This window comes from Salmo salar, chromosome ssa19, assembly GCF_905237065.1.
Source record: "Salmo salar chromosome ssa19, Ssal_v3.1, whole genome shotgun sequence".
Classification (NCBI taxonomy): domain Eukaryota; kingdom Metazoa; phylum Chordata; class Actinopteri; order Salmoniformes; family Salmonidae; genus Salmo; species Salmo salar.
In genome coordinates, this window is record NC_059460.1 from 36,987,901 (window position 1) to 37,015,865 (window position 27,965).

At 42.3% G+C, this 27,965-nt stretch overlaps 1 protein-coding gene and 1 long non-coding RNA gene across 2 annotated transcripts in view; both read left to right on the forward strand.

Moving 5' to 3' along the window:
• The first annotated feature begins 7,298 nt into the window (after positions 1 to 7,298).
• Positions 7,299 to 9,039, forward strand: LOC106595208 (uncharacterized). Its single transcript, XR_001326350.2, has 2 exons — positions 7,299 to 8,702; positions 8,826 to 9,039. It is a non-coding gene; the product is annotated as an uncharacterized lncRNA (long non-coding RNA).
• Positions 9,040 to 18,465: 9,426 nt separating this feature from the next.
• LOC106590888 (3-oxo-5-alpha-steroid 4-dehydrogenase 2) overlaps positions 18,466 to 27,965 on the forward strand; it is a 65,295-nt gene continuing 55,795 nt past the window's right edge. Inside the window, exon 1 of the mRNA XM_045702276.1 lies at positions 18,466 to 18,814. Within this exon, the coding sequence (XP_045558232.1) occupies positions 18,522 to 18,814 (293 nt within the window). The 5' untranslated portion in view covers positions 18,466 to 18,521. The remainder of the gene's footprint in view (positions 18,815 to 27,965) is intronic.

Consider the following 27,965-nt stretch of genomic DNA (forward strand, 5'->3'; position numbering starts at 1 on the left):
GGGGGGGGCTTGTAAGGGGGTGTATTTGGGGCTCTTGTAGGGGGTAAAGGGGGGTTGTATTTGGGGGTCTTGTAGGGGGTTATTGAGGATGTGTTTGGGGGTCTTGTAGGGGGTTAAGGGAGGTGTATTTGGGGTTAAGGGGAGGGTGTATTTAGGGTCTTGTAGGGGGTTAAGGGGAGGGTGTATTTAGGGTCTTGTAGGGGGTTAAGGAGGGTGTATTTGGGGGTCTTGTAGGGGGTTAAGGGGAGGGTGTATTTGGGGGTCTTTTAGGGGTTATAGGGGAGGGTGTATTTGGGGGTCTTGTAGGGGGTTAAGGGAGGTGTATTTGGGGGTATAGGGGAGGTGTATTTGGAGGTCTTGTAGGGGGTTAAGGGGAGGTGTATTTGGGGGGTCTTGTAGGGGGTTAAGGAGGGTGTATTTGGGGGTCTTGTAGGGGGTTAAGGGGAGGTGTATTTGGGGGTCTTGTAGGGGGTTAAGGAGGGTGTATTTGGGGGTCTTGTAGGGGGTTAAGGGGAGGGTGTATTTGGGGGTCTTGTAGGGGGTTAAGGGGAGGGTGTATTTGGGGGTCTTGTAGGGGGTTAAGGGGAGGGTGTATTTGGGAGTCTTGTAGGGGGTTAAGGGGGGGTGTATTTGGGAGTCTTGTAGGGGGTTAAGGGGAGGTGTATTTGGTGGTCTTGTAGGGGGTTAAGGGTTGGTGTATTTGGGGGTCTTGTAGGGGGTTAAGGGGATGGTGTATTTGGGGGTCTTGTAGGGTGTTAAGGGGAGGTGTATTTGGGGGTCTTGTAGGGGGTTAAGGGGAGGTGTATTTGGGGGTCTTGTAGGGGACTCGACTTGTTCCATATGACCCTATTTTCCTGAATGAGAAAAGTAAAATGAATATTACAATTTTAAATAATGTATAATCATTCATGAATCTTTACATTTGCACTCTTTGCAAACCTGTACTCATGTAATCTGATTTACACACCTGTACTCATGTAATCTGACTGCAAATGGAAATGGAAAAGTGATCCCTGATGATAAGAAGGAAATACATTTTGACTGACTGCTTAACAAGCTATTATAATGTCTCTGCAGTAATACCCTGTCATAGTCACAAATGGCACCCTATTCCCTATGTAGTGCACTACTTTTGACCAGCCTCCTTAGGGTGAAATTTGGGACATACTGAGAATAGCATCCTAGGTAGCTACTACCTACCACCGTTGTTTAACATATTAAGTTCTACCATTGTAGTTGCTAACAAAGGGCTGCACACAATATTTGTGTCCCAAATCGCACCCTATAGCTTATCTAGTGCACTTTCCTATTGGCGTCGTTCGGCCATCCGGATCTCGTAAGCTTACATTCTGCTATATACGGACTTCTGAAGGATTGAAGTCGAAGTGAAACGAGAGGGCAGCGATCAGGATGGAGGATCAGGTTACTGCCCTATAGGGTCCTGGTCTGAAGTAGTGCCGTATAAAAGGGATTAGGGTGCCATGTGGGATATAGACAACCAGTTCACTAACTAACCCCTGCTGTAAAATACTAACAAAAATGTTTTATTATTTTTTTATTAGACATATAGTATGTTTGCTTTTTAATTTGAGACTGTTTACCTCCTGACATGTAATTCTACTCATGTAGGTCTGCTCTCACCTAGTGGCCAGAAATATCTCCTAATATGCCCTACAGTCCACTGTAGAGTATATGACCTGTTCTGATCGCTTGTCTGAGATGGTATCGCCTGTTGTCCCCCTCTACCTTTTTCTGGAGATGGTATCGCCTGTTGTCCCCCTCTACCTTTTTCTGAGATGGTATCGCCCGTTATCCTTACTTCAGCAGGGGAGAAGTGTATTCAATCAGTCAGTACCAATTCTCTCCCCACCCCTTCCCCTTGGCTAACACTTTGCTAACACCTTGCAGATCTACCAACATTGAATGTATATGGCCAAATGGAAATGCTAGGGAGTGAATTGGAACTGGCCCTCAATTTGCTGTCCCTGTTCAGGGGGATACTCAATTTACTGTCCCTGTTCAGGGGGATACTCAATTTACTGTCCCTGTTCAGGGGGATACTCAATTTACTGTCCCTGTTCAGGGGGATCCTCAATATACTGTCCCTGTTCAGGGGGATTCTCAATTTACTGTCCTTGTTCAGGGGGATCCTCAATTTACTGTCCCTGTTCAGGGGGATCCTCAATTTACTGTCCCTGTTCAGGGGGATCCTCAATTTACTGTCCCTGTTCAGGGGGATCCTCAATTTACTGTCCCTGTTCAGGGGGATCCTCAATTTACTGTCCCTGTTCAGGGGGATCCTCAATTTACTGTCCCTGTTCAGGGGGATCCTCAATTTACTGTCCCTGTTCAGGGGGATTCTCAATTTACTGTCCACTCAATTTACTGTCCCTGTTCAGGAGGATCTTTATCTTACTGTCCCTGTTCAGAAGGATACTCAATTTATTGTTCCTGTTCAGGAGGATTCATCTTTTTTTCCCCTTATGTTTAATTGTTATTGTTTTTTCTTTTTGTATTCTGTTGCGTAGAGAGAATGAAAGTTACTCCACAGATTCACATTAAACCTCCATTAATAAATATATTGAAGTATATCTCCTCAGAAGGAGTTTTTTAATCTCAGGTTAAACTGATTTAAAGCATCTCTAAGACAATATGTAGGTAGGATTCATGTTACCAAAAAAAAAACAGTAAAATTGATTGAAAATCAAATGTTTTGTCTGTTTCTTAAAGCATTTATCATACTTGTTCATTGTCAACTTTAGAAAATGTTTTCTCTAAATTAGAGTAATTCAACATTATTAAGGCCAGGATTCAATCCCATCACACTGTCAGCAATTTGCCTTTTAAAGGCAATGTCTCAGCGTCGGGCAGAGACCGCATTTACGGTAAACATTGCATATGTCAGCTGTGGTATATCAGACTGTATACTACTGTATGACAAAACATTTATTTTTATTGCTTTTAATTACGTTGGTAACCAGTTTATAATAGCAATAAGGCACCGCAGGGGATTGTGGTATATGGCCACTATACCACGGCTAAGGGCTGTGTCCAGGCAGTCGGCGTTGGGCATAAGAACAGTGCTAAGCTGTGATATATTGGCCATATACACCCCCCCGTGCCTTATTGCTTAATTGTAAATATTAGATGAACTTCTATATGTTGCCAGCTGAGGGAGTCTGGGGATGGAAGATGGTCAATGGACAGGAGTGGATGTCCTGACACAAAGCTCCCAGGACAGGATCACTTTTTTGTGTGTGTAGTAGATTAGAACAGAAAATAATAGAAAAGTACATTTTCTAATGTTGGATTATATTTGTGAAACATTCAAATTGATGATACAGTGTGATGAAGTTCTGGAAAGTTGGCTACATATAAGGAAGCCTAGCTAGCATGGATCCCAACTTGTTCTGAAATAATGACGTGAAACTGAACTATACTGAACAAAAAATATAAAACGCAAGTTTTACCGAGTTACAATTCATATAAGTAAATCAGCCGATTTTTTTTTTTATTTATATTTTTTAATTTTTTTTTTGGTTTTTTTTATTATTATTATTATTATTATTATTTTTTTTTATTCGTTAGGCCCTAATTTATGGATTTCACATGACTAGCCAGGGGCGCAGCCATGGGCGGGCATAGGCCCACCCACTGTGGAGCCAGGACCAGACAATCATAATTAGTTTCCCCCCCAACAAAATAGCTTTATTACAGACAGAAATACTCCTCAGTTTCAACAGCTGTCCAGGTGGCTGGTCTCAGACAATCCCACAGGTGAAGAAGCCGGGTGTGGAGGTCCTGGGCTGGTGTGGTTACATATGGTTGTGAGGCCGGTTGGACTTACTGCCAATTTCTCTAAAATGACGTTGGAGGCGCCTTATGGTAGAGAAATGAACGTTGCATTCTTTGGCAACAGCTCTGGTGGACATTCCTGCATGCCAATTGCACGCTTCATCAAAACTTGAGACATCTGTAGCATTGTGTTGTGTGACAGAACTGCACATTTTAGAGTGGCCTTTAATTGTCACCAGTACAAGGTCCACCTGTGTAATGATCATGCTGTTTAATCAGCTTCTTGATATGCCACAACTGTCAGGTGGATGGATTATCTTGGCAAAGGAGAAATGATCACTAACAGGGATGTAAACAAATTTGTGCACAAAATTTGAGAGAAATAAGCTTTTTGTGTGTATGGAACATTTCTGGGCTCTTTTATTTCAGCACATGATACATGGGACCAACACTTTACATGTTGCGTTTATGTTGTTGTTCGGTGTTATTGGTTTAGGATCCAGGCAAAAGGAAGCTTGTTTTTGGCCCAGGTTACTATAGCTATATATAGATATCCTATACTATAGGATATCTGATGGTCTGATCTGGGAAACTGGATCACGTTGTGTGGAACAGAACGTGTTGGTTGAATTAAATCCAAAAACATATTTTCACCATGGGAGACCAGCTTTCTCCCTCATAGTGTTTTTAATCCTTCTGTTTGGCCAACCTTTACCCCTTTATTGTTTACAAAGGGTATGTCAATCAGATTAACAGAATCGGTATTCATGCAGGATTACATGTAATTTTACACGGCTGCAAAAAATAGGAAAGTCCATGCTATGTTGACGCAGGTGCTTCATACTTTAACAGTCTGTCATGAGAGACCAAGACCAAAAGATGGGGAGTTCAAATTAATCTAGTAGGTGCCAGAACGGTATACTACGAAGCAAGCTAGATCTAGTCGGGCTTTGCTAAAGTTAGCCAGCTTCAGTTAGCTTCACATTCCATCCGTACTACAATGGTGGATATTGCTCTTCCACCTGCTGCTAACTCTAGCAGGCTTGTAACTGCAAGTGCATATCGAACAAGGCTAGTCGAATGCCGAACTTTATTGAGACAATGCTGAAACATCAATACATGGGCGAGTCAGTCCTACAATTTCATTTTTTTGCCCGAAATCAACATGAAAGAAAAGTATGCTGTATGCTGGTGACACAATTATTTATTCTAGCGCGTCTAATATTGAGAAGGCTTTTCAGGACTTACTGTTGGCCTTTGATGTTACTCAAAGGCAGCTTTTGCAATTGAAACTTGTGCTTGTGCTTCCCTGAAAGTAAACAGATGGAGTCACTTGTAGATTTTAACTATAACAGGCCAGCAAATTGATAGGTTCACCTCCTATAAGTATCTTGGGATTTGGTTAGATGAAAAGTTTAAATTTAAACTCACATTGATAACTTGACCAAGAAACTGAAGTTGAAATTGGGTTTCTATTTCAGGAACAAATCCTGCTTTTCAATGTTAGTCAGAAAGGATCTTGTTCAAAGCACTTTTTAATCAGTGCTGGATTATGGTGATATTGTCTATATGCAGGCCTCAGCAAGTACCTTAAACTCTGGATGCAGTGTATCATGGTGCTTTAAGATCTATTACCAATGCTAGACCACTTACCCACAGCCCCCATTCTCATCGACGGGGCTGCAGTGGAGCAGGTTGAGAGCTTCAAGTTCCTTGGTGTCCACATCACCAACAAACTAACATGGTCCAAGCACACCAAGACAGTCGTGAAGAGGGCACGACAAAACCTATTCCCTCTCGAGACTGAAAAGATTTGGCATGGGTCCTCAGATCCTCAAAAGGTTTTACAGCTGCACCATCGAGAGCATCCTGACTGGTTGCATCACTGCCTGGTATGGCAACTGCTCTGCCTCTGACCGCAAGGCACTACAGAGGGCAGTGCGAACGGCCCAGTACATTACTGGGGCCAAGCTTCCTGCCATCCAGGACCTCTATAACAGGCGCTGTCAGAGGAAGTACCTAAAAACTGTCAAAGACTCCAGCCATCCTAGTCATAGACTGTTCTCTCTGCTATCGCATGGCAAGTGGTACCGGAGCGCAAAGTCTAGGTCCAAGAGGCTTCTAAACAACTTCTACCCCCAAGCCATAAGACTCCCGAACAGATAATCAAATGGCTACCCAGACTATTTGCATTGCCCCCCTCACATTTTCTTACACCGCTGCTACACTCTGTTGTTATCATCTATGCATAGTCACACCTCAACTAACTGGTGCCCCCGCACATTGACTCTGTACCGTTACTCCCCTGTTTATAGTCTCGCTATTGTTATTTTACTGCTGCTCTTTAATTACTTGTTATTTCTTATTCTTATCCATATTTGTTTTAAACTGCATTGTTAGTTAGGGGCTCGTAAGTAAGCGTTTCACTGTAAGGTCTACCTACACCTGTTGTATTCGGCATTTCACTGTAAGGTCTGTCTACACCTGTTGTATTCGGCATTTCACTGTCAGGTCTGTCTACACCTGTTGTATTCGGCATTTCACTGTAAGGTCTGTCTACACCTGTTGTATTCGGCATTTCACTGTCAGGTCTGTCTACACCTGTTGTATTCGGCATTTCACTGTCAGGTCTGTCTACACCTGTTGTATTCGGCATTTCACTGTCAGGTCTGTCTACACCTGTTGTATTCGGCGCATGGGAGTAATAACATTTGATTTGATTTGATCACTGTGATTTGTATGCTATGGTACAACGGACCTCTCTCTCCACCAGGAGGTTAAAGCACTGGTACACTTTGGTGTACAAAGCATTGATGAGACAACTCCCTTTGTATCTCTGTTCCTAAGGTTAGAACTGAGATGGGGGGGAAAACATTTTTTCCCATAATGCCCCCTCATCCTCGAACATGCTTCAGAAGATTATAAAGTTAGGGGAGTTAGTGTCCTTGTCTGTTTGTAACACTCTGACCTACAACACTGTTTGTGATAACTACAGTTTTTTCTAATCTTCTATTGTATCTTTAACTTGTGCCACTTTGTCTTTTGTGTTTATTTGGTATTTTTCTGTAATGTTTTATGGACACGGCTTCTATTCCCCTGTTTTGCCTTTTTGCCAGGTCGCCCTCGCAAAAAAAAAGGTTTTTTAACTTCAATGGGTTTTACCTGGTTAAATAAAGGCTAAATAAATAAAAAATTCAGCAGGCTATGCTGTGAAACAGGCTGTTAGAAGTGGCGTTTTTCTTTTATTACGTATCGTGAATGACGTCTTTGATGCGCTTATCAATGCACAAACACCTTTTTCCCCCACCTATCAATAAAATCATTTTATAAAGTAATTAAAAAGTTTTACTGTGTGTGAACTTTCAAATGCATTCTGTTATTACTTAATGTATAATGTGATGGGTATTTTAATATGACTATTTTTAAAAACATTATTTTAAAAACATTTGATTAATAAAATATTATTAGTTAACTTCCTCAAATGAAAGGGACGATGATGCAATCATTGCGAGATGGAGGGAATCTGATTTTTCATTGGTCCTCAACTCGCAGCTGAGTCATTTCAGTCAGGGTAAGTGGAGTTAGCCCTGAGTCAGTCTGCCACGGAGCAGGTTAGTTCTGAACGATTTGTTGCCATAGAAACGTACCTGGCTGAAAGGTGAGACACTTTCGTATGGCCGGTTATCCTGATTTGAACTCAAGAGTTGGCCAAAGTTACCTCGCTAAAAAGTACAGTCAGGTCAAATGTAGGGGTGGCTGAAGATCACTCTCCTGTAGTGTCTGAAACGGCAACCTATTTCCTATTTAGTGCAGTATAAGGGCCAATAGGACACTATATAGGGTGCTATTCAGTACGCAGGCTTGTTGATAGAGTAGCATTCTGTGCTGGTTCTTGGTCTTCCTGGGACCAGTACTGCCTGGAAAATAGTCTCTGTCTTGGTACTCTGATGGGAGTATGAAGGATCATGCAGGGCTGGGAAAACTGGTGCTCTGGAGTGAAGGGAAACAATCTGTGCCATGGTGAGACATTCCACCACCTAAAGGCTGTGCAGGGCTGGGAAAACTGGTGCTCTGGAGTGAAGGGAAACAATCTGTGCCATGGTGAGACATTCCACCACCTAAAGGCTGTGCAGGGCTGGGAAAACTGTTTCTCTAGTGTGAAGAGAAACAATCTGTGCCATGGTGAGACATTCCACCACCTAAAGGCTGTGCAGGGCTGGGAAAACTGTTTCTCTGGCGTGAAGGGAAACAATCTGTACCATGGTGAGACATTCCACCACCTAAAGGCTGTGCAGGGCTGGGAAAACTGTTTTTCTGGCGTGAAGGGAAACAATCTGTGCCATGGTGATACATTCCACCACCCAAAGGCTGTCCTTTACCAGATGATGTGTTCTGTTTCTCTCCCTCTCGACTATTTGTTCATTTGTATGCAGTGTTATGGAGTAGTGAACTACGCTGTAGTTCAACTAGTAATTTAACTACAGTAGCTTGGCAGTAGTTGAACTAAACTCAAATCTTTGTAGTGTTTTCAGTAGTTCATTCCCATTTTTTGTCTAATAGGCTACATTGCACATTCTTTTAACATCTGACTCCAAAGTGAAGAGAGTCTATGACATTTCAGATTCATTACAAAGTAGTTTGATGAGGTGAACTGTTTTTTTTTTTCAAAGTAACTTCAGTTAGATATATTCTTAAGGACGGCTTTAGTGTAGCTTAACTTCCACCAGTGTGAAGTAAATTGGTAGCTTTGGTCAACTATATGTTCAGAGTAACTTCTCTCAACACTGCTTGTGTGTTTTTGTTTTCATCTGAGCTGTCACATCTGCTCCTGCCAGGTATGCTGGAGTCAGAGCAGATCCCCACCAGCTGCAACCTGTTCCTTAATCAAGACTTCTACATATACTCAGGTCTACCACTTCCACACTGCCAGATGATAATCTCTGCCCAGTCAGTCCATGGTTCTAGCCGGGTGTGCCTTTGGTGCCAGTTTTACCTTGCCTGACACTGTTTTCCTCTCCTGTCCGCTACAGTTCTGCCCGCTCTGACTCTGGTCCGTCTCCAGTTCCACGTCTCATCATCCTGCTACTCTGTCCTGGATTCCCCTCCGGACCTGCTTACCCTGCGCCCACACACCTCTCGCTCCAGCCTCAGCCTCCGCACCTGGTTTCCAGCAACCCGCCCGAGCTTCCCCTGACCTGCATTCAACCTTCCCCTCGTGTTTTAATAAATACCTTGGTTACTTCATCCCAGTGTCCTCGTCTGAGTCTGCTGTTGGGTTCACCTGTTCCACTCCACATGACATGAGCATTCCCTGGCCCTCCTCTCTTCTTTAAGGGTGCATTCCAAACGGCACCCTATTCCCTATATAGTGCACTATTGACCAGGGCTCATAAGTAATGCACTATATAGGGCATCATTTGAAACGCTGACTAAATTATATTGCAAACGTATGGTTAGCGAGGTAACTTTTGCCAACTCTGAGTTCAAATCAGGATAACCGGTCATAAAATACCTATCACATTATACATTAAATAATAACAGGATGCATTTGAAAGTTCACACACAGTAAAACTTTCAAATTACTTTCTAAAATTATTTTATTGATAGGTGGGGAAAAATATGTTTGAGCATTGATAAGCACATCAAAGTCAACAAGAGCAGCTACTTCCTGTGGGCCAAACATCGGTAAGAAAGAGCAGCTACTTCCTGTGGGCCAAACATCGTTAAGAAAGAGCAGCTACTTCCTGTGGGCCAAACATCGGTAAGAAAGAGCAGCTACTTCCTATGGGCCAAACATCGGTAAGAAAGAGCAGCTACTTCCTATGGGCCAAACATCGGTAAGAAAGAGCAGCTACTTCCTATGGGCCAAACATCGGTAAGACAGGATGTTCTGTCCCAGTTCTATTCATGTTTACTTCTCAAAGTCAGGATTAGCCACAAAAACAAAAGTGAAAACCCTGGATACCTCCCAAATAGTCCTATCCACATTGACGGGACCGCAGTGGAGTCGGTGGAAAGCTTCAAGTTCCTCGGCGTACATATCTACGACAAACTAAAATGGTCCACCCACACCGACAGTGTGGTGAAGAAGGCGCAACAGCGCCTCTTCAACCTCAGGAGGCTGAAGTAATTTCACTTGGTACCTAAAACCCTGACAAACTTTTATAGATGCACAATTGAGAGCATCCTGTTGAGCTGTATCAACGCCTGGTACGGCAACTGCACCGCCCACAACCGCAGGGCTCTCCAGAGGGTGGTGCGGTCTGCCCAACACATCACCGGGGGAAAACTACCAGCCCTCCAGGACACCTACAGCACCCAATATCACAGGAAGGCCAACAAGATCATCAAGGATAACAACCACCCGAGCCACCTGCCTGTTCACCCCACTATCATCCAGAAGGTGAGGTCAGTACAGGTTCTTCAAAGCTGGGACTGAGAGACTGAAAAACAGCTTCTTTCTCAAGGCCATCAGACTGTTAAATAGCCATCACTAGCACATTAGAGGCTGCTGCCCTACATACATAGACTTTAAATCACTGGTCACTTTAATAATGGAACACTAGTCACTTTAATAACGTTTACATATTTTGCATTACTCATCTCACATGTATATACTGTATTCTATCCTATTCTACTGTATCTTAGTCTATGCTGCTCTGACATTGCTCGCCCAATATTTATATATTCCATTCCTTTACTTTAGATTTGTGTGCATTGTTAGATATTACTGTACTGTTAGAGCTAGAAACATAAGCGTTTCTCTACACCCACAATAACATCTGATAAACACGTGTATGTGATAAATAAAATTGGATTTCATTTGATGTAATATAATGAAAGAGATTGAGGACTGGAGGATAGAGCACATGTTAGGAAAGTCAGGCTGGACTTGGAATAGAATAGAATGTAATTTTATTGTTGATCCCTTGAAGACAACTTATTTGAGGCTCTCTGTATGGAATCAAGGGGACCAGACTAGTGCACTCCTCTGTAATGTAATGTTTTAATCATAGCAGCTTGACAGTGTGGACTGCAGAGGGCAGGTTAGGTCAGGAAGGCTGGAGGGTTGGTTTCTGGGTTACTTTCCCTGAATGGGATTCTATGAAGGGGATTATGGGGACCAGTCCAGGGGGACCTAGGGGTGGGAAACTAAAGGATTGATTCAAAACGCTGGACCTGGACTCCATCAGAACAGCACAGCCTGGACTCCATCAGAACAGCACAGCCTGGACTCTATCAGAACAGCACAGCTGCTCAGGAATAAAGTGAGTTGTAAGCAGAGAGACAGGATGGTTGTCGTTTAGAGGAAAACACATCTGCTTGCCTGCCTGTCTGTCTGCCTTTTTTGTCTGCCTGACCGTTTGCCTGTGTGCCCTAAGCCTGTCTGCCTGCCCGTTTGCCTGTCTGCCTGCCCGTTTGCCTGTCTGCCTGCCCGTTTGCCTCTCTGACTGCCCATTTGCCTGTCTGCCTTTCTGTCTGCAGCTACTCACTCGCCTGGAGAATATGAATTAGATGTATTATGTCACAGCTAACACACTGTTATTTTCCCACTATACCATGCTATGCGATGGTAACATGGTATGACAGTGGTATATGGATGGGAGAGATGGTAACATGGTATAACACTGGTATATGGATGGGAGAGATGGTAACATGGTATAACAGTGGTATATGGATGGGAGAGATGGTAACATGGTATAACAGTGGTATATGGATGGGAGAGATGGTAACATGGTATAACAGTGGTATATGGATGGGAGAGATGGTAACATGCTATAACAGTGGTATATGGATGGGAGAGATTGTAACATGCTATAACAGTGGTATATGGATGGGAGAGATGGTAACATGGTATAACAGTGGTATATGGATGGGAGAGATGGTAACATGGTATAACAGTGGTATATGGATGGGAGAGATGGTAACATGCTATAACAGTGGTATATGGATGGGAGAGATGGTAACATGCTATAACAGCGGTATATAGTGAATTTTTTATGTAATCAATAAGGAGAATATGTTTAGAGTTTATTTAATCAACATCCTCACAGCGCTAAGTATTCTGGATTGTAGGCCTAATAGGTCAGTGGTATTGGCTAGTTGGGCAACTCTGGATTATAATGGGTCAGTGGTATTGGCTAGCCTTTGGGCTAGTCTGGATTGTAATGGGTCAATGGTATTGGTTAGCCTTTGGGCTAGTCTGGATAGTAATGGGTCAATGGTATTGGCTAGCCTTTGGGCTAGTCTGGATAGTAATGGGTCAATGGTATTGGCTAGCCTTTGTGGCTTGTCTGGATAGTAATGGGTCAATGGTATTGGCTAGCCTTTGGGCTCGTCTGGATTGTAATGGGTCATTGGTATTGGCTAGCCTTTGGGCTAGTCTGGATAGTAATGGGTCAATGGTATTGGCTAGCCTTTGGGCTCGTCTGGATAGTAATGGGTCAAGCTGGTATGGTTAGAGAGAGACTGACTACTTTTAGAGAACTTGGTATAGTTGTATAGAGACTGACCCATTTAGAAAAGCTGGTATATTTAGAGAGAGACTGACCCATTTAGAGAAGCTGGTAGAGTTAGAGAGAGACTGACTACTTTTAGAGAAGTTGGTATAGTTGTATAGAGACTGACCCATTTAGAAAAGCTGGTATATTTAGAGAGAGACTGACCCATTTAGAGAAGCTGGTAGAGTTAGAGGGAGACTGACCCCATTTAGAGAAGCTGGTAGGGTTAGAGAGAGACTGACCCCTTTTAGAGAAGCTGGTATATTTAGAGAGAGACTGATCCCATTTAGAGAAGCTGGTAGAGTTAGAGGGAGACTGACCCCATTTAGAGAAGCTGGTATGGTTAGAGAGAGACTGACCCCATTTAGAGAAGCTGGTAGAGTTAGAGAGAGACTGACCCCATTTAGAAAAGCTGGTAGAGTTAGAGAGAGACTGACCCCATTTAGAGAAGATGGTATATTTAGAGAGAGACTGACCCCATTAAGAGAAGCTGGTAGAGTTAGAGAGAGACTGACCCCATTTAGAGAAGCTGGTAGAGTTATAGAGAGACTGACCCCATTTAGAGAAGCTGGTAGAGTTAGAGAGAGACTGACCCCATTTAGAGAAGCTGGTATGGTTAGAGAGAGGCTGGCCCCATTTAGAGAAGCTGGTATGGTTAGAGAGAGGCTGGCCCCATTTAGAGAAGCTGGTACATTTAGAGAGAGACTGACCCCATTTAGAGAAGCTGGTAGAGTTAGAGAGAGACTGACCCCATTTAGAGAAGCTGGTAGAGTTATAGAGAGACTGACCCCATTTAGAGAAGCTGGTAGAGTTATAGAGAGAGACTGACCCCATTTAGAAAAGCTGGTATTGTTAGAGAGAGGCTGGCCCCATTTAGAGAAGCTGGTATGGTTAGAGAGAGGCTGGCCCCATTTAGAGAAGCTGGTACATTTAGAGAGAGACTGACCCCATTTAGAGAAGCTTGTATATTTATAGAGAGACTGACCCCATTTAGAGAAGCTTGTATATTTATAGAGAGACTGACCCCATTTAGAGAAGCTTGTATATTTATAGAGAGACTGACCCCATTTAGAGAAGCTTGTATATTTATAGAGAGACTGACCCCATTTAAAAAATCTGGTAGAGTGAGAGAGATAATGACCCCATTTAGAGATGCTGGTAGAGATAGAGGACGGTTCCTGTCATTTTGTCCTGTGCATGCATCCCAAATGGCACCCTATATAGTGCACTACACTATCCCTATATTTTACCCCTATAGGGAATAGGGTGCCATTTGGGATGTGAATTCTGTTTGGCAGACTGTTGAAACTCTTACATATTCCATCCATTCTACATATCCAGACAGAGAATGATGTTAATATAGCAGATGGGACTTTGTGAAACTCACTCCTCAGCCTGAAATGTCTCCACTTAGGCTGCCGAGTCCAATCCTCTTCGGTACCGCAACTGGTTAGAACGTTTTAGTAAGGACGGTCCCCTGTGTTTGTGAGGCAGAGGTCCCGGGATCTAGTCTTACTGTGAGCTGGAGAGGAAGGAAGTGGAACGGCTAAGCAAGCACTGTGACGTCAGCTACATTAGCTCTTTTTTCAGGACATACATAAAGCTTTCTGGATGTCAGCAACATTAGCACTGTTTTCACGACATACATAAAGCTTTCTGGATGTCAGCTACATTAGTACTGTTTTCAGGACATACATAAAGCTTTCTGGATGTCAGCAACATTAGCATTGTTTTCACGACATACATAAAGCTTTCTGGATGTCAGCTACATTAGCATTGTTTTCACGACATACATAAAGCTTTCTGGATGTCAGCTACATTAGCATTGTTTTCACGACATACATAAAGCTTTCTGGATGTCAGCAACATTAGTACTGTTTTCAGGACATACATAAAGCTTTCTGGATGTCAGCAACATTAGCACTGTTTTCACGACATACATAAAGCTTTCTGGATGTCAGCTACATTAGTACTGTTTTCAGGACATACATAAAGCGTTCTGGATGTCAGCAACATTAGCATTGTTTTCAGGACATACATAAAGCTTTCTGGATGTCAGCAACATTAGCATTGTTTTCACGACATACATAAAGCTTTCTGGATGTCAGCAACATTAGCATTGTTTTCACGACATACATAAAGCTTTCTGGATGTCAGCTACATTAGCACTGTTTTCACGACATACATAAAGCTTTCTGGATGGAAAGGGACACCTGCCATTAACAAGTCCCAGTCAATATGGAACTCCATTGGGGAAGGATCATTTAGTTTTATTAGGGGCTCTGTACTACAATCACTCTGTGTGAGTCCCAAATGGCACCCTATTCCCAAAAATGAATGTAGAAAGTGCAGACTGCCCTTTTAATAAAGCTACACTTTCACAAGGTACACATTCACATTTATAGCATATACAGTCGTATGAAAAAGTTTGGGCACCCCTGACAATTTCCATGATTTCCATTTATAAATAATTGGGTGTTTGGATCAGCAATTTCATTTTGATCTATAAAATAACTGATGGACACAGTAATATTTCACTAGTGAAATGAGGTTTATTGATTTAACAGAAAATGTGCAATATGCATCAAAACAAAATTAGACAGGTGCATAAATTTGGGCACCCCAATAGAAAAATCACATCAATATTTAGTAGAGCCTCCTTTTGCTAAAATAACAGCCTCTAGACGCTTCCTATAGCCTCTAATGAGTGTGTGGATTCTGGATGAAGGTATTTTGGACCATTCCTCCTAACAAAACATCTCCAGTTCAGTTAGGTTTGATGGTTGCCGAGCATGGACAGCCCGCTTCAAATCATCCCACAGATTCTCAATGATATTCAGGTCTGGGGACTGGGATGGCCATTCCAGAACATTGTACTTGTTCCTCTGCATAAATGCCTGGGTAGATTTTGAGCAGTGTTTTGGGTCGTTGTCTTGTTGAAATATCCAGCCCCAGCGTAACTTCAACTTTGTGACTGATTCTTCAACATTATTCCCAAGAATCTGCTGATATTGAGTGGAATCCATGCGACCCTCAACTTGAACAAGATTCCCAGTACCGGCACTGACCACACAGCCCCACAGCATGATGGAACCCCCACCAAATTATACTGTGGGTAGCAAGTGTTTTTCTTGGAACGCTGTGTTCTTTTGCCGCCATGCATAACGTCCCGTGTTATGACCAAATAACTCAATCTTTGTTTCATCAATCCACAGCACCTTATTCCAAAATGAAGCTGGCTTGTCCAAATGTGCGTTTGCATACCTCAAGCGACTCTGTTTGTGGCGTGTGTGCAGAAAAGGCTTCTTCCGCATCACTCTCCCATACAGCTTCTCCTTGTGCAATGTGCGCTGAATTGTTGAACGATGCACAGTGACACCATCTGCAGCAAGATGATGTTGTAGGTCTTTGGAGGTGGTCTGTGGGCTGTTTTGACCGTTCTCACCATCCTTCGTCTTTGCCTCACCGATATTTTACTTGGCCTGCCACTTCTGGCCTTAACAAGAACTGTGCCTGTGGTCTTCCATTTCCTCACTATGTTCCTCACAGTGGACACTGACAGCTTACATCTCTGCGATAGCTTTTTGTAGCCTTCCTCTAAACCATAATGTTGAACAATCTTTGTTTTCAGGTCATTTGAGAGTTGTTTTGAGGCCCCGATGTTGCCACTCTTCAGAGGAGAGTCAAAGAGAACAACAACATGCAATTGGCCAACTTAAATACCTTTTCTCATGATTGGATGCACTTGTCTATGAAGTCCAAGGCTTAATGAGCTCACCAAACCAATTGTGTGTTCCAATTAATCAGTGCTAAGTAGTTACAGGTATTCAAATCAACAGAATGACAAGGGTGCCCACATTTTTGCATAGCCTATTTTTCACATCTGATTTAATTTCATACAACTTAATATTGCTACACTAAACATCTTTGTCTGGACAATACCCCAGTACTCAGCTTTTATTAGAAAATGAATGGCATGCCACTGTGATCATTTTCTGTGACGACAGAGTAAATTATTATGCAGCCTCAGAGGGGTGCCCAAACTTTTTCATATGACTGTACTCCAAACTGATCTATACACTACCAAACGTTTTAGAACACCTACTCATTCAAGGCTTTTTCTTTATTTTTACTATGTTTTACATTGTAGAATAATAGTGAAGACATCAAAACTTTGAAATAGCACATATGGAATCATGCAGTAACCAAAAATGGTTAAACAAATCAAAATGTATTTTATATTTGAGTTTCTTCAAAGTAGCCACCCTTTGCCTTGATGACAGCTTTGCACAATATTGGCATTCTCTCAACCAGCTTTACCTGGAATGCTTTTCCAACTGTCTTGAAGGAGTTCCCACATATGTGTCAGCACTTGTTGGCTGATTTTCCTTCACTCTGCAGTCCGACTCATCCCAAATCATCTAAACATTTTTGAGGTCGGGGGATTGTGGAGGCCAGGTCATCTGATGCAGCACTCCATAACACTCCTTCTTGGTAAAATAGCCCTTACACATCCTGGAGGTGTGTTGAGTCATTTTACATTTTAGTCATTTAGCAGACGCTCTTATCCAGAGCGACTTACAGTAGTGAATACATACATTTCATTTAATGCATTTTGTTTTTGTACTGGCCCCCTGTGGGAATCGAACCCACAACCCTGGCATTGCACACACCATGCTGGCGTTGCAAACACCATGCTCTACCAACTGAGCCACAGAGCCACAGCCACAGCCACAGGGAAGACATTGTCTTCCCTGTGGCTCACTAAGCCAAAACCAGATGGGATGGCATATCGCTGCAGAATGCTATGGTAGCCATGCTGGTTAAGTGTGCCTTGCCTTCTAAATAAATCACAGACAGTGTCACCAGCAAAGCACCCACACACCATAACACCTCCTCCTCCATGCTTTACAGTGGGAAATACACATGCAGAGATCATCCGTTCACCCACACCGCGTCTCACAAAGACACCAAAAATCTCCAATTTGGACAAATTTCCACCGGTCTAATGTCCATTTCTCGGGTTTCTTGTCCCAAGCAAGTCTCTTCTTCTTATTGGTGTCCATTAATAGTGGTTTCTTTGCAGCAATTCGACCATGAAGACCTGATTCACACAGTCTCCTCTGAACAGATGATGTTGAGATGTGTCTGTTACTTGACCTCTGTGAAGCATTTATTTGGGCTGCAATTTCTGAGGTGCAGTTAACTGTAATGAACTTATCCTCTGCAGCAGAGGTAACTCTGGGTCTTCCTTTCGTGCTGCGGTTCTCATGAGAGCCAGTTTCATCATAGCGTTTGATGGTTTTTGCGACTGCACTTGAAGAAACTTTCAAAGTTCTTAAAATTGTATGGATTGACTGACCTTCATGTCTTAAAGTAATGATGGACTGTCAATTATCTTTGCTTATTTGAGCTGTTCTTGTCATAATATGGACTTGGTATTTTACCAAATAGGGCTATCTTCTGTATACCCCCTTACCTTCTTACAACACAACTGACTGACTCAAACGCATTAAGAAGGAAAGAAATTCCACAAATTAACTTTTAAGAATGCACACCTGTTAATTGAAATGCATTCCACGTGACTACCTCATGAAGCTGGTTGAGAGAATGCCAAGAGTGTGCAAAGCTGTCATCAAGGCTATTTGAAGAATCTTAAGTTTAAAATATATTTGTATTTGTTTAAAACTTTTTTGCTTACTACATGATTCAATATGTGTTATTTCCTAGTTTTGATGTCTTCACTATTATTCTACAATGTAGAAAATAGTAAAAATAAAGAAAAACCCTTGAATGAGTAGGTGTGTCCAAGCTTTTGACTGGTACTCTATGACTCTATGACCCCCCCCCCCACAATGAACACCTTCACAAGACCTCAACATGACATGAGTCAACAGACACACACAGAGGAAGGATCTGGAAATATTGTGGTGTTTCAGTTCAGCAGAAAGAGGACTGGTGTGGTGCTGCTTCCTCTGGGGAGGAGTTGGGCAGACTGGTTAACCCTGAGAGAGGGAGATTGATCTGCCTCACTGCCTGTGATCCTCGTTAACCCTGACACACCGAAGGAGGTGACAAACACACCGACACATCTGTGTTATTTTCCTGCTGTAAAAAGCAAGAAAGAATATACAAAAAAAACAAAAAACATTTTGTGTGCGAACCACTCGTCATTTTTAGGACCTTGTCGGCACTGAGACGAAAGGCAGAGCTCTGACCCTGACGATGCAGTGTTGGGACAACCTAATCAACACCCTGAGCTGTGTGCTATTCCTGGTGGGAGTGAGCCACCTGGTGCGTCTGACCCAGGCCCCCTACGGACGCTACCTGGACTTGGGGCTGTCCTCCTCCTACTCCTCCATGCCCAGGATGGTGCCTGCTAGACTGGCCTGGTTCCTCCAGGAGCTCCCCTCTCTCCTGGTGCCACTGATGATGATGACTACCACAGCCAACCACACGGAGTCCAGCCTGGGGACCAGCCTGCTACTGGGGACCTTTTGTCTGCACTACTTTCAGAGGTACTGTACTGCCAGCCCTGTACTGTCTGTGCAGTAAAGAGAGAAAGAGTGTTACTGACTGACTGTGGCAAATTAACCCTAACCCCTAACCCTAACCCTAACTCCTAACCCCTAACCCTAACCCTAACTCCTAACCCCTAACCCTAAAGCATAACCCTAATGCCTAACCCTAACTCTAATAACTAACCCTAACGCCTAACCCCTAACACTAACCCTAACCCCTAACCCCTAACCCTAACGCCTAACCCTAATGCCTAACCCTAACCCTAACTCTAATGCCTAACCCTAACGCCTAACGCCTAACCCTAACCCTAACCCTGATGCCTAACCCTAACGCCTAATCCTAACCCTAACACTAACCCTAATGCCTAACCCTAACGCCTAACCCTAATGCCTAACCCTAACGTCTAATCCTAACCCTAACACTAACCCTAATGCCGAATCCTAACCCTAACCCCTAATCCTAACCCTAACTTTAAATTAAGACCAAAAAGCACTTTTTTTCTATTCATTAATTTTTACAATATAGAAAATGTTGACTTTACAGCTGGCCTGGTTAAGGGGAAGACTCATGATAATTAACATCAACCTGTGTGTGTGTGTGTGTGTGTGTGTGTGTGTGTGTGTGTGTGTGTGTGTGTGTGTGTGTGTGTGTGTGTGTGTGTGTGTGTGTGTGTGTGTGTGCAGGCGTGTGTGTGTGTGTGTGTGTGCAGGTGTGTGTGTGCGTGTGTGTGTGTGAGATATAGTATTCCTGCTCCGTACTGTTTAAAGGAGCTTGGAAGAAGGACAGATCAAATGTTAGCTCAGTGCAGTATGACTTCAGCTACACACACACACACACACACACACACACACACACATTTTTGTGTGCACAGTTCTTCAACATAGTCAGAGATGAACAATAAACTGTGGGGTCAAAATGTGATGCTATAACAGTATAAAAAAACATTATTTTCAAATTAACCTGTGAAACATGTCTGTACGCATCATGGTGATATGTTACACTGGCTCTAATCTATTCATGTTGTTGATAGACTGGTCTCTAATCTATTCATGTTGATGATAGACTCGTCTCTAATCTATTCATCATGTTGATGATAGACTGGTCTCTAATCTATTCATGTTGATGATAGACTGGTCTCTAATCTATTCATTATGTTGATGATAGACTGGCCTCTAATCTATTCATGTTGTTGATAGACTGGCCTCTAATCTATTCATTATGTTGATGATAGACTGGGCTCTAATCTATTCATGTTAATGATAGACTGATCTCTAATCTATTCATGTTGATGATAGACTGGTCTCTAATCTATTCATGTTGATGATAGACTGGCCTCTAATCTATTCATTATGTTGATGATAGACTGGGCTCTAATCTATTCATGTTAATGATAGACTGGTCTCTAATCTATTCATGTTGATGATAGACTGGTCTCTAATCTATTCATGTTAATGATAGACTGGACTCTAATCTATTCATTATGTTGATAGACTGGCCTCTAATCTATTCATTATATTGATGATAGACTGGCCTCTAATCTATTCATCATGTTGATGATAGACTGGCCTCTAATCTATTCATCATGTTGATGATAGACTGGCCTCTAATCTATTCATGTTGATGATAGACTGGCCTCTAATCTATTCATGTTGATGATAGACTGGTCTCTAATCTATTCATGTTGATGATAGACTGGGCTCTAATCTATTCATGTTGATGATAGACTGGTCTCTAATCTATTCATGTTGATGATAGACTGGCCTCTAATCTATTCATGTTGTTGATAGACTGGCCTCTAATCTATTCATTATGTTGATGATAGACTGGGCTCTAATCTATTCATGTTAATGATAGACTGATCTCTAATCTATTCATGTTGATGATAGACTGGTCTCTAATCTATTCATGTTGATGATAGACTGGCCTCTAATCTATTCATTATGTTGATGATAGACTGGGCTCTAATCTATTCATGTTAATGATAGACTGGTCTCTAATCTATTAATGTTGATGATAGACTGGTCTCTAATCTATTCATGTTGATGATAGACTGGCCTCTAATCTATTCATCATGTTGATGATAGACTGGCCTCTAATCTATTCATCATGTTGATGATAGACTGGCCTCTAATCTATTCATGTTGATGATAGACTGGCCTCTAATCTATTCATGTTGATGATAGACTGGTCTCTAATCTATTCATGTTGATGATAGACTGGGCTCTAATCTATTCATGTTGATGATAGACTGGTCTCTAATCTATTCATGTTGATGATAGACTGGGCTCTAATCTATTCATGTTAATGATAGACTGGTCTCTAATCTATTCATGTTAATGATAGACTGGTCTCTAATCTATTCATGTTGATGATAGACTGGCCTCTAATCTATTCATGTTGATGATAGACTGGCCTCTAATCTATTCATGTTGATGATAGACTGGACTCTAATCTATTCATTATGTTGATAGACTGTCCTCTAATCTATTCATGTTGATGATAGACTGGTCTCTAATCTATTCATCATGTTGATGATAGACTGGCCTCTAATCTATTCATCATGATGATGTTTGACTGGTCTCTAATCTATTCATGTTGATGATAGACTGGACTCTAATCTATTCATGTTAATGATAGACTGGTCTCTAATCTATTCATTATGTTGATGATAGACTGGCCTCTAATCTATTCATTATGTTGATGATAGACTGGTCTCTAATCTATTCATTATGTTGATGATAGACTGGTCTCTAATCTATTCATGTTGATGATAGACTGGTCTCTAATCTATTCATTATGTTGATGATAGACTGGTCTCTAATCTATTCATGTTGTTGATAGACTGGCCTCTAATCTATTCATCATGTTGATGATAGACTGGTCTCTAATCTATTCATGTTGATGATAGACTGGCCTCTAATCTATTCATGTTGTTGATAGACTGGCCTCTAATCTATTCATCATGTTGATGATAGACTGAACTCTAATCTATTAATGTTGATGATAGACTGGTCTCTAATCTATTCATGTTGATGATAGACTGGGCTCTAATCTATTCATCATGTTGATGATAGACTGGTCTCTAATCTATTCATCATGGTGATGATAGACTGGTCTCTAATCTATTCATGACAGATCAAGATGGCGGCAGGGCAGTTTCGCTGAGCATGTTGTGTCAAACTGTTTGTTTGGTTAAATGTTCAAATAATTTATTACTTAGCAAAACCGTTATAGGCTGCGAAAGTTGTCATTAAATATCAGGTAAAATCTAAAATCCTACAGGATCAAAGGGTTAAATTCGCTAGTAAACCAAGCAGTGACATCTGCTGGTTTCTACAGGAGGAGATACAGCCGGTGTGGTGCCCTCCCTGAAAGCCAAGAGATGATACATTTGCGCTGTGACTGACGGTCTAGACACGTTGGGCCGACTAGCTTTGGATAATCCTCACCGGTCAGGTTTTTCAACTGTGTTTCGCCATTCTACTGTAGACTTCTGCCTCCTCTGCTGCCTTGTTGTGCTGTGTGGTGGAAGCCGGAGGTCGGTATCTGCGCTGTGACATAACGTCTAGATGCGCTGGGCTAACTAGCCCAGGATACCCCTGCTGTGTGGACTCGCCACCGGTGATTGGCCAGTCTACTGGGCCCGCTGCTGCCTCACTGTGCGGCAGCCTACTGCAAGGCGACTGGGTGCATTGACCAGAACCACACACTTGGTGAAATCCCTGTCACAACAATACTTGGGCACTCACTTGGTTTCTAAGTCTACTAGACCTGTAGGCTACAGCTGAAATGCTTTTAGGGAATTTAAGGTTTCGAAAGAGTGACTCAGTATATTTTAATATTGTTTTATTTTTGTTTTAGTGAATTGTTAGAGATTCAGTGGTTAAAATTGGTGTTTTTGTACAAATGGTTTTAATTGCTGCCTACATGGGTTATGGCTCATTGTGTAGTCTAAACAATAAAAAAACAATCTCATCTCCTTACACCAGAGATACCGCTAAACCCTACTTTGACTGATGGTATAGTAATTATCATCTTTCAGAGGGATCTGATTGTGTTACCATTTGACTCCTACTGTGACATGGTCATAAAACTTTCTCATCAACAGGGTTTGGTCTGGCTAAAAACTGTGTTTGTTGTATCAGATGACTGTAGTTTTGATTTATTTTAAATCATCTAAGTGCAGAAAGATTTTTAGGAAGAAACAAATCGAGGTGTTTTATTATTCTGCTGCTTTTTGGTGTCAGGAAACATTCACCCAAACCCAGGCCCATTGGCTATGGATCAGGAAACATTCACCCAAACCCAGGCCAATTGGCTACAGATTAGGAAACGTTCACCCAAACCCAGGCCCATTGGCTACGGATCAGGAAACATTCACCCAAACCCAGGCCCATTGGCTATGGATCAGGAAACATTCACCCAAACCCAGACCCATTGGCTATGGATCAGGAAACATTCACCTAAACCTAGGCCCATTGGCTATGGATCAGGAAACATTCACCCAAACCCAGGCCCATTGGCTACGGATCAGGAAACATTCACCCAAACCCAGGCCCATTGGCTATGGATCAGGAAACATTCACCCAAACCCAGACCCATTGGCTATGGATCAGGAAACATTCACCCAAACCCAGACCCATTGGCTATGGATGAACTTCCCACTCCAAATGATTTAAAAACTAGATCAGGGTTGGGACTGATGCATATTAATGTGAAGAGTTTAATGCCAAAATTGGACATGATACAAGTCTGGGTACACACTGCTGACCCAGATGTCTTAGTGCTGTCCGAGACCTGGCTTAAGAAATCTGTTCTAAATCAGTCTGTAGGCTTGGGATGGTTATAATGTTTATAGATGTGACAGACAAAGTAAGGGGGGAGGTATAGCCATCTATATTAAAGACAGATATGTGATTACTGAGGTTTTTATCTAAACCAAAACAGTTTGAGTTTTTAGCATTGAAGCTGCAATTATTCAAAGCTGTGAACTTAGATTTCCATCTGCAAAAGTAGAATCCCTGGATTCTCTGGCTGAACTGACGCGTGGTTGGGGGGGGTGAAATGGTTCTTATGGGCGATTTAAACTGGGATTGGTTATCTCCAAACTCCGAGGCCAGAAGAGGACTGTGCAATATACTACATTTTACTCAAATTATAAATGCAAGTCACAAGACTCAATCAATCCAAAAGACATCTCCAAGTCAACACTTATTGGTGTTACTCTAACAAACAATCAAATCAATCCGGCATAAATACTCGGCCTGTTGGTATTTTCGCTAATGATTTAAGTGATCATTGTGCAGTTGCTTGTATTAGAGACACCAACATCCCCAAAGTGCCCTGTCGGTTCATAGTCAAATGAAATTTTAGGCAGTTCTGTGTGCAGACATTCCTGCATGAACTTTATGCATGCAACTGGGATAGGATTGTGCTTATTCCAGATATCGAAGAGGCATTCTTCTATTTTCATTCTATTATTTCTACTATCTGTGATAAACACGCCCCTCTCAAAAAGTACCAGGTAAAAGGTAGAGACAATCCCTGGTTTACAGGGGAATTATCTGATTGGATCCATAAACGAAGTACACAATGGGCCAAAGCCGGAAAGGGTCATTCTCGGGCTGAATGGCAGTTATTCAGGGCACTGAGAAATAAGTGCACTTTGTTAATACAAAAATGCAAATCTAGTTTCTATTATGAATCTACCAAGGCAAACCTCAATAACCCCACGAAATGATGGAAAACCATTAAATCCATGAATGCTAACACAAACTCCTTTGGTCTTCTGCTGAAATTGACCTCAAATTCAATGGATGTGACTAACAAGAATAAACTACTTGACATGTTTAATGAGGATTTTGCTAAAGCTAGGCATTTATTTGATAATGAAATCCTTATTCCCGTATTATGCCAAGAGACTATTTGTTTGACAATCATGTTCATCCAGTTGAAACAACAGAATCACTACAAAAGAGACTCTAGTGGATCAGGTACGGGTTGATGTTGATGCTCCATCAACCTGTATGTAGCAAAATGTGAATTTCTGTTATTTACATTGGATAAAAGTAGAGATTTAATATTGTTACTCCTGTGTTCTGCTATCCTTGTTTTCAGAGCGCGTTTTGTTTTTCCTACATAGCATAGATCACAAATACATTTGATCAGGTAAACTCAGCAAAAACAGAAACGTCCTCTCACTGTCAACTTTGTTTATTTTCAGCAAACTTAATATGTGTAAATATTTGTATGAACATAACAAGATTCAACAACTGAGACATAAACTGAACAAGTTCCACAGACATGTGACTAACAGAAATTGAATAATGTGTCCCTGAACAAAGGTGGGGGTCAAAATCAAAAGTAACATTCAGTATCTGGTGTGGCCACCAACTGCATTAAGTACTGCAGTGCATCTCCTCCTCATGGACTGCACCAGATTTGCCAGTTCTTGCTGTGAGATGTTACCCCACTCTTCCACCAAGGCACATGCATGTTCCCAGACATTTCTGGGGGGAATGGCCCTAGCCCTCACCCTCCGATCCAACAGGTCCCAGACGTGCTCAATGGGATTGAGATCTGGGCTCTTGTGTGATGTTCGGATGTACCGATCCTGTGCAGGTGTTGTTACACGTGGTCTGCCACTGTGAGGACGGTCAGCTGTCCGTCCAGTCTCCCTGTAGCGCTGTCTTAGATATCTCACAGCATGGACATTGCAATTTATTGCCCTGGCCACATCTGCAGTCCACATGCCTCCTTGCAGCATGCCTAAGGCATGTTCATGCAGATGAGCAGGGACCCTGGGCATCTTTCTTTTGGTGTTTTTCAGAGTCAGTAGAAAGGCCTCTTTAGTGTCCTAAGTTTTCATAACTGCGACCTTAATTGCCTACCGTATGTAAGCTGTTAGTGTCTTAACGACCGTTCCACAGGTGCATGTTCATTAATTGTTAATGGTTCATTGAACAAGCATGGGAAACAGTGCTTAAACCCTTTACAATGAAGATCTGTGAAGTTATTTGGATTTTTACAAATTATCTTTGAAAGACAGGGTCCTGAATAAGGGACGTTTCTTTTTTTGCTGAGTTTAAATCAATTTTTTTGTGGAACATGTAATGATGCCCTTGATCTTAATGGTCTGGCCCGTAATCGGTTGATTGAACATTGTGCATTTGTTAGTGAAGTTACACTGGGTACATCGGCCACATCAATAGTTACCATCCTGCACTTTGTCTAGAAAGCTTCTACGTGGCACTGGTGGAAGATCAGACCTCATCACCATGTGACTGATGTTGGGGGCGGGTCTGAAGACTACCCGTGGGAGTACTTTAAACGTCTTTTCCAATTGTGAATCAGTGATCAAGATGTACCAGTGTTTTTGTAATGATGTGAACAAACTGTTTACCAAGTGGGGAGTACTGAAGGAAGCATTGAACGCGTCGGTCAGGAGGGCGAGGAGGTTTGGGTGAGGCTGTCATCCTGGGTCATATTTTTATAACATGTTGACCAAACCGGACGCACGCTTGCGCACGCCATCGAGCGCACACCATCGAGGGCACGCCATCGAGCGCACGTTGATTTTGTTCACCTACACCATAAGCGATCAGGACACGCAGGTTGAAATATCGAGGGTTGGGGGAGAGAGACAAGGAGAGGGAGGAGGGCAGGCGCCTCAGCGGAGTATGGAGTCCCGAGAGAAAGCAAGAGCAAGATGGTTGGCAGGAGTAGTGCAGTATTATCATAAGGAGACGAATACTTGGAAAACGGAGGAGGAATGGAGGGAAAAATAGAGGGAGGAGGAGGTCTAAGAGAGAGAGAGGGAAGAAGAGGGTGAGCTTGAGTCGGATAAAAATGGTGGACAAAAGGGAGATGGTTTGTTAAAGAAGAACGGTAGAAAATGTAACAGAGGGAGCTGAAGACAGAGGAGGAGAAATGGAAGTGAATGAGGGTGAAATATCGGAGGTGGTAGGTGTGGTGAAGTTATCGGAGACCGAGGTATGCACCGAGGATCAGGAAAAAGATGAGTCTGTGACATTAGCAATGAAGTTTTTGGAAAAAGTGGACTCTTGCCTTTTGGCTGATCCATTTGTGGTTTCACAGTGGGTGAAACACACAGGTCAACCACACTGAGTGTTCACATCCCCAAATATACTCATTTCACCTCACATGACCATTACGGACATGACGCATGCGGGTGTAAAAAACATTTGTATATCTCTAATAATTAAATAACAATGAGATGGGTACATGTAATGGTTCCAGAAAATAATATATATCTACAAAATGACCAAGTGGGTCACCTGGAAGGCAAGGGAAATCAAAGTAAAGTAACATTTTCAGGTTAGAAATGGTCTGATATCAAACTCTTGGTTCAGACCTCTAGGAGACATGATACACAAACAGGGAATCCAATGCAATTCTCTTCTCAATGATAGATTATCAGTATCTCCCCCCCTCCTAGGAGCCTTAACATGTTCGATACCAACGTATCTCAAAGAGCTAATATTGTGACGAGCCTCCATGACATGCGCAGCCACAGGGTCCATATATGTGACTCACCACCTGGATTCGGACTTATGTAGTAAAATGTGAATTTCTGTTATGGATAAAAGGATAAAAGTAGAGACTTAATATTGTTACTCCTGTGTTCTGCTATCCTTGTTTTCAGAGCTCGTTTTGTTTTTCCTACATAGCATAGATCACAAATACATTTGATCAGGCAAGCTCAGCAAAAAAAAAAAAGTATTCTCACTGTCAACTGCGTTTATTTTCAGCAAAATGAACATGTGTAAATATTTGTATGAACATAACAAGATTCAACAACTGAGACATAAACTGAACAAGTTCCACAGACATGTGACTAACAGAAATGGAATAACGTGTCCCTGAACAAAGGTGGGGGTCAAAATCAAAAGTAACAGTCAGTATCTGGTGTGGCCACCAGCTGCATTAAGTACTGCAGTGCATCTCCTCCTCATGGACTGCACCAGCTTTTCCAGTTCTTGCTGTGAGATGTTACCCCACTCTTCCACCAAGGCACATGCATGTTCCCGGCCATTTCTGGGGGGAATGGCCCTAGCCCTCACCCTCCGATCCAACAGGTCCCAGATGTGCTCAATGGGATTGAGACCCGGGCTCTTGTGTGATGTT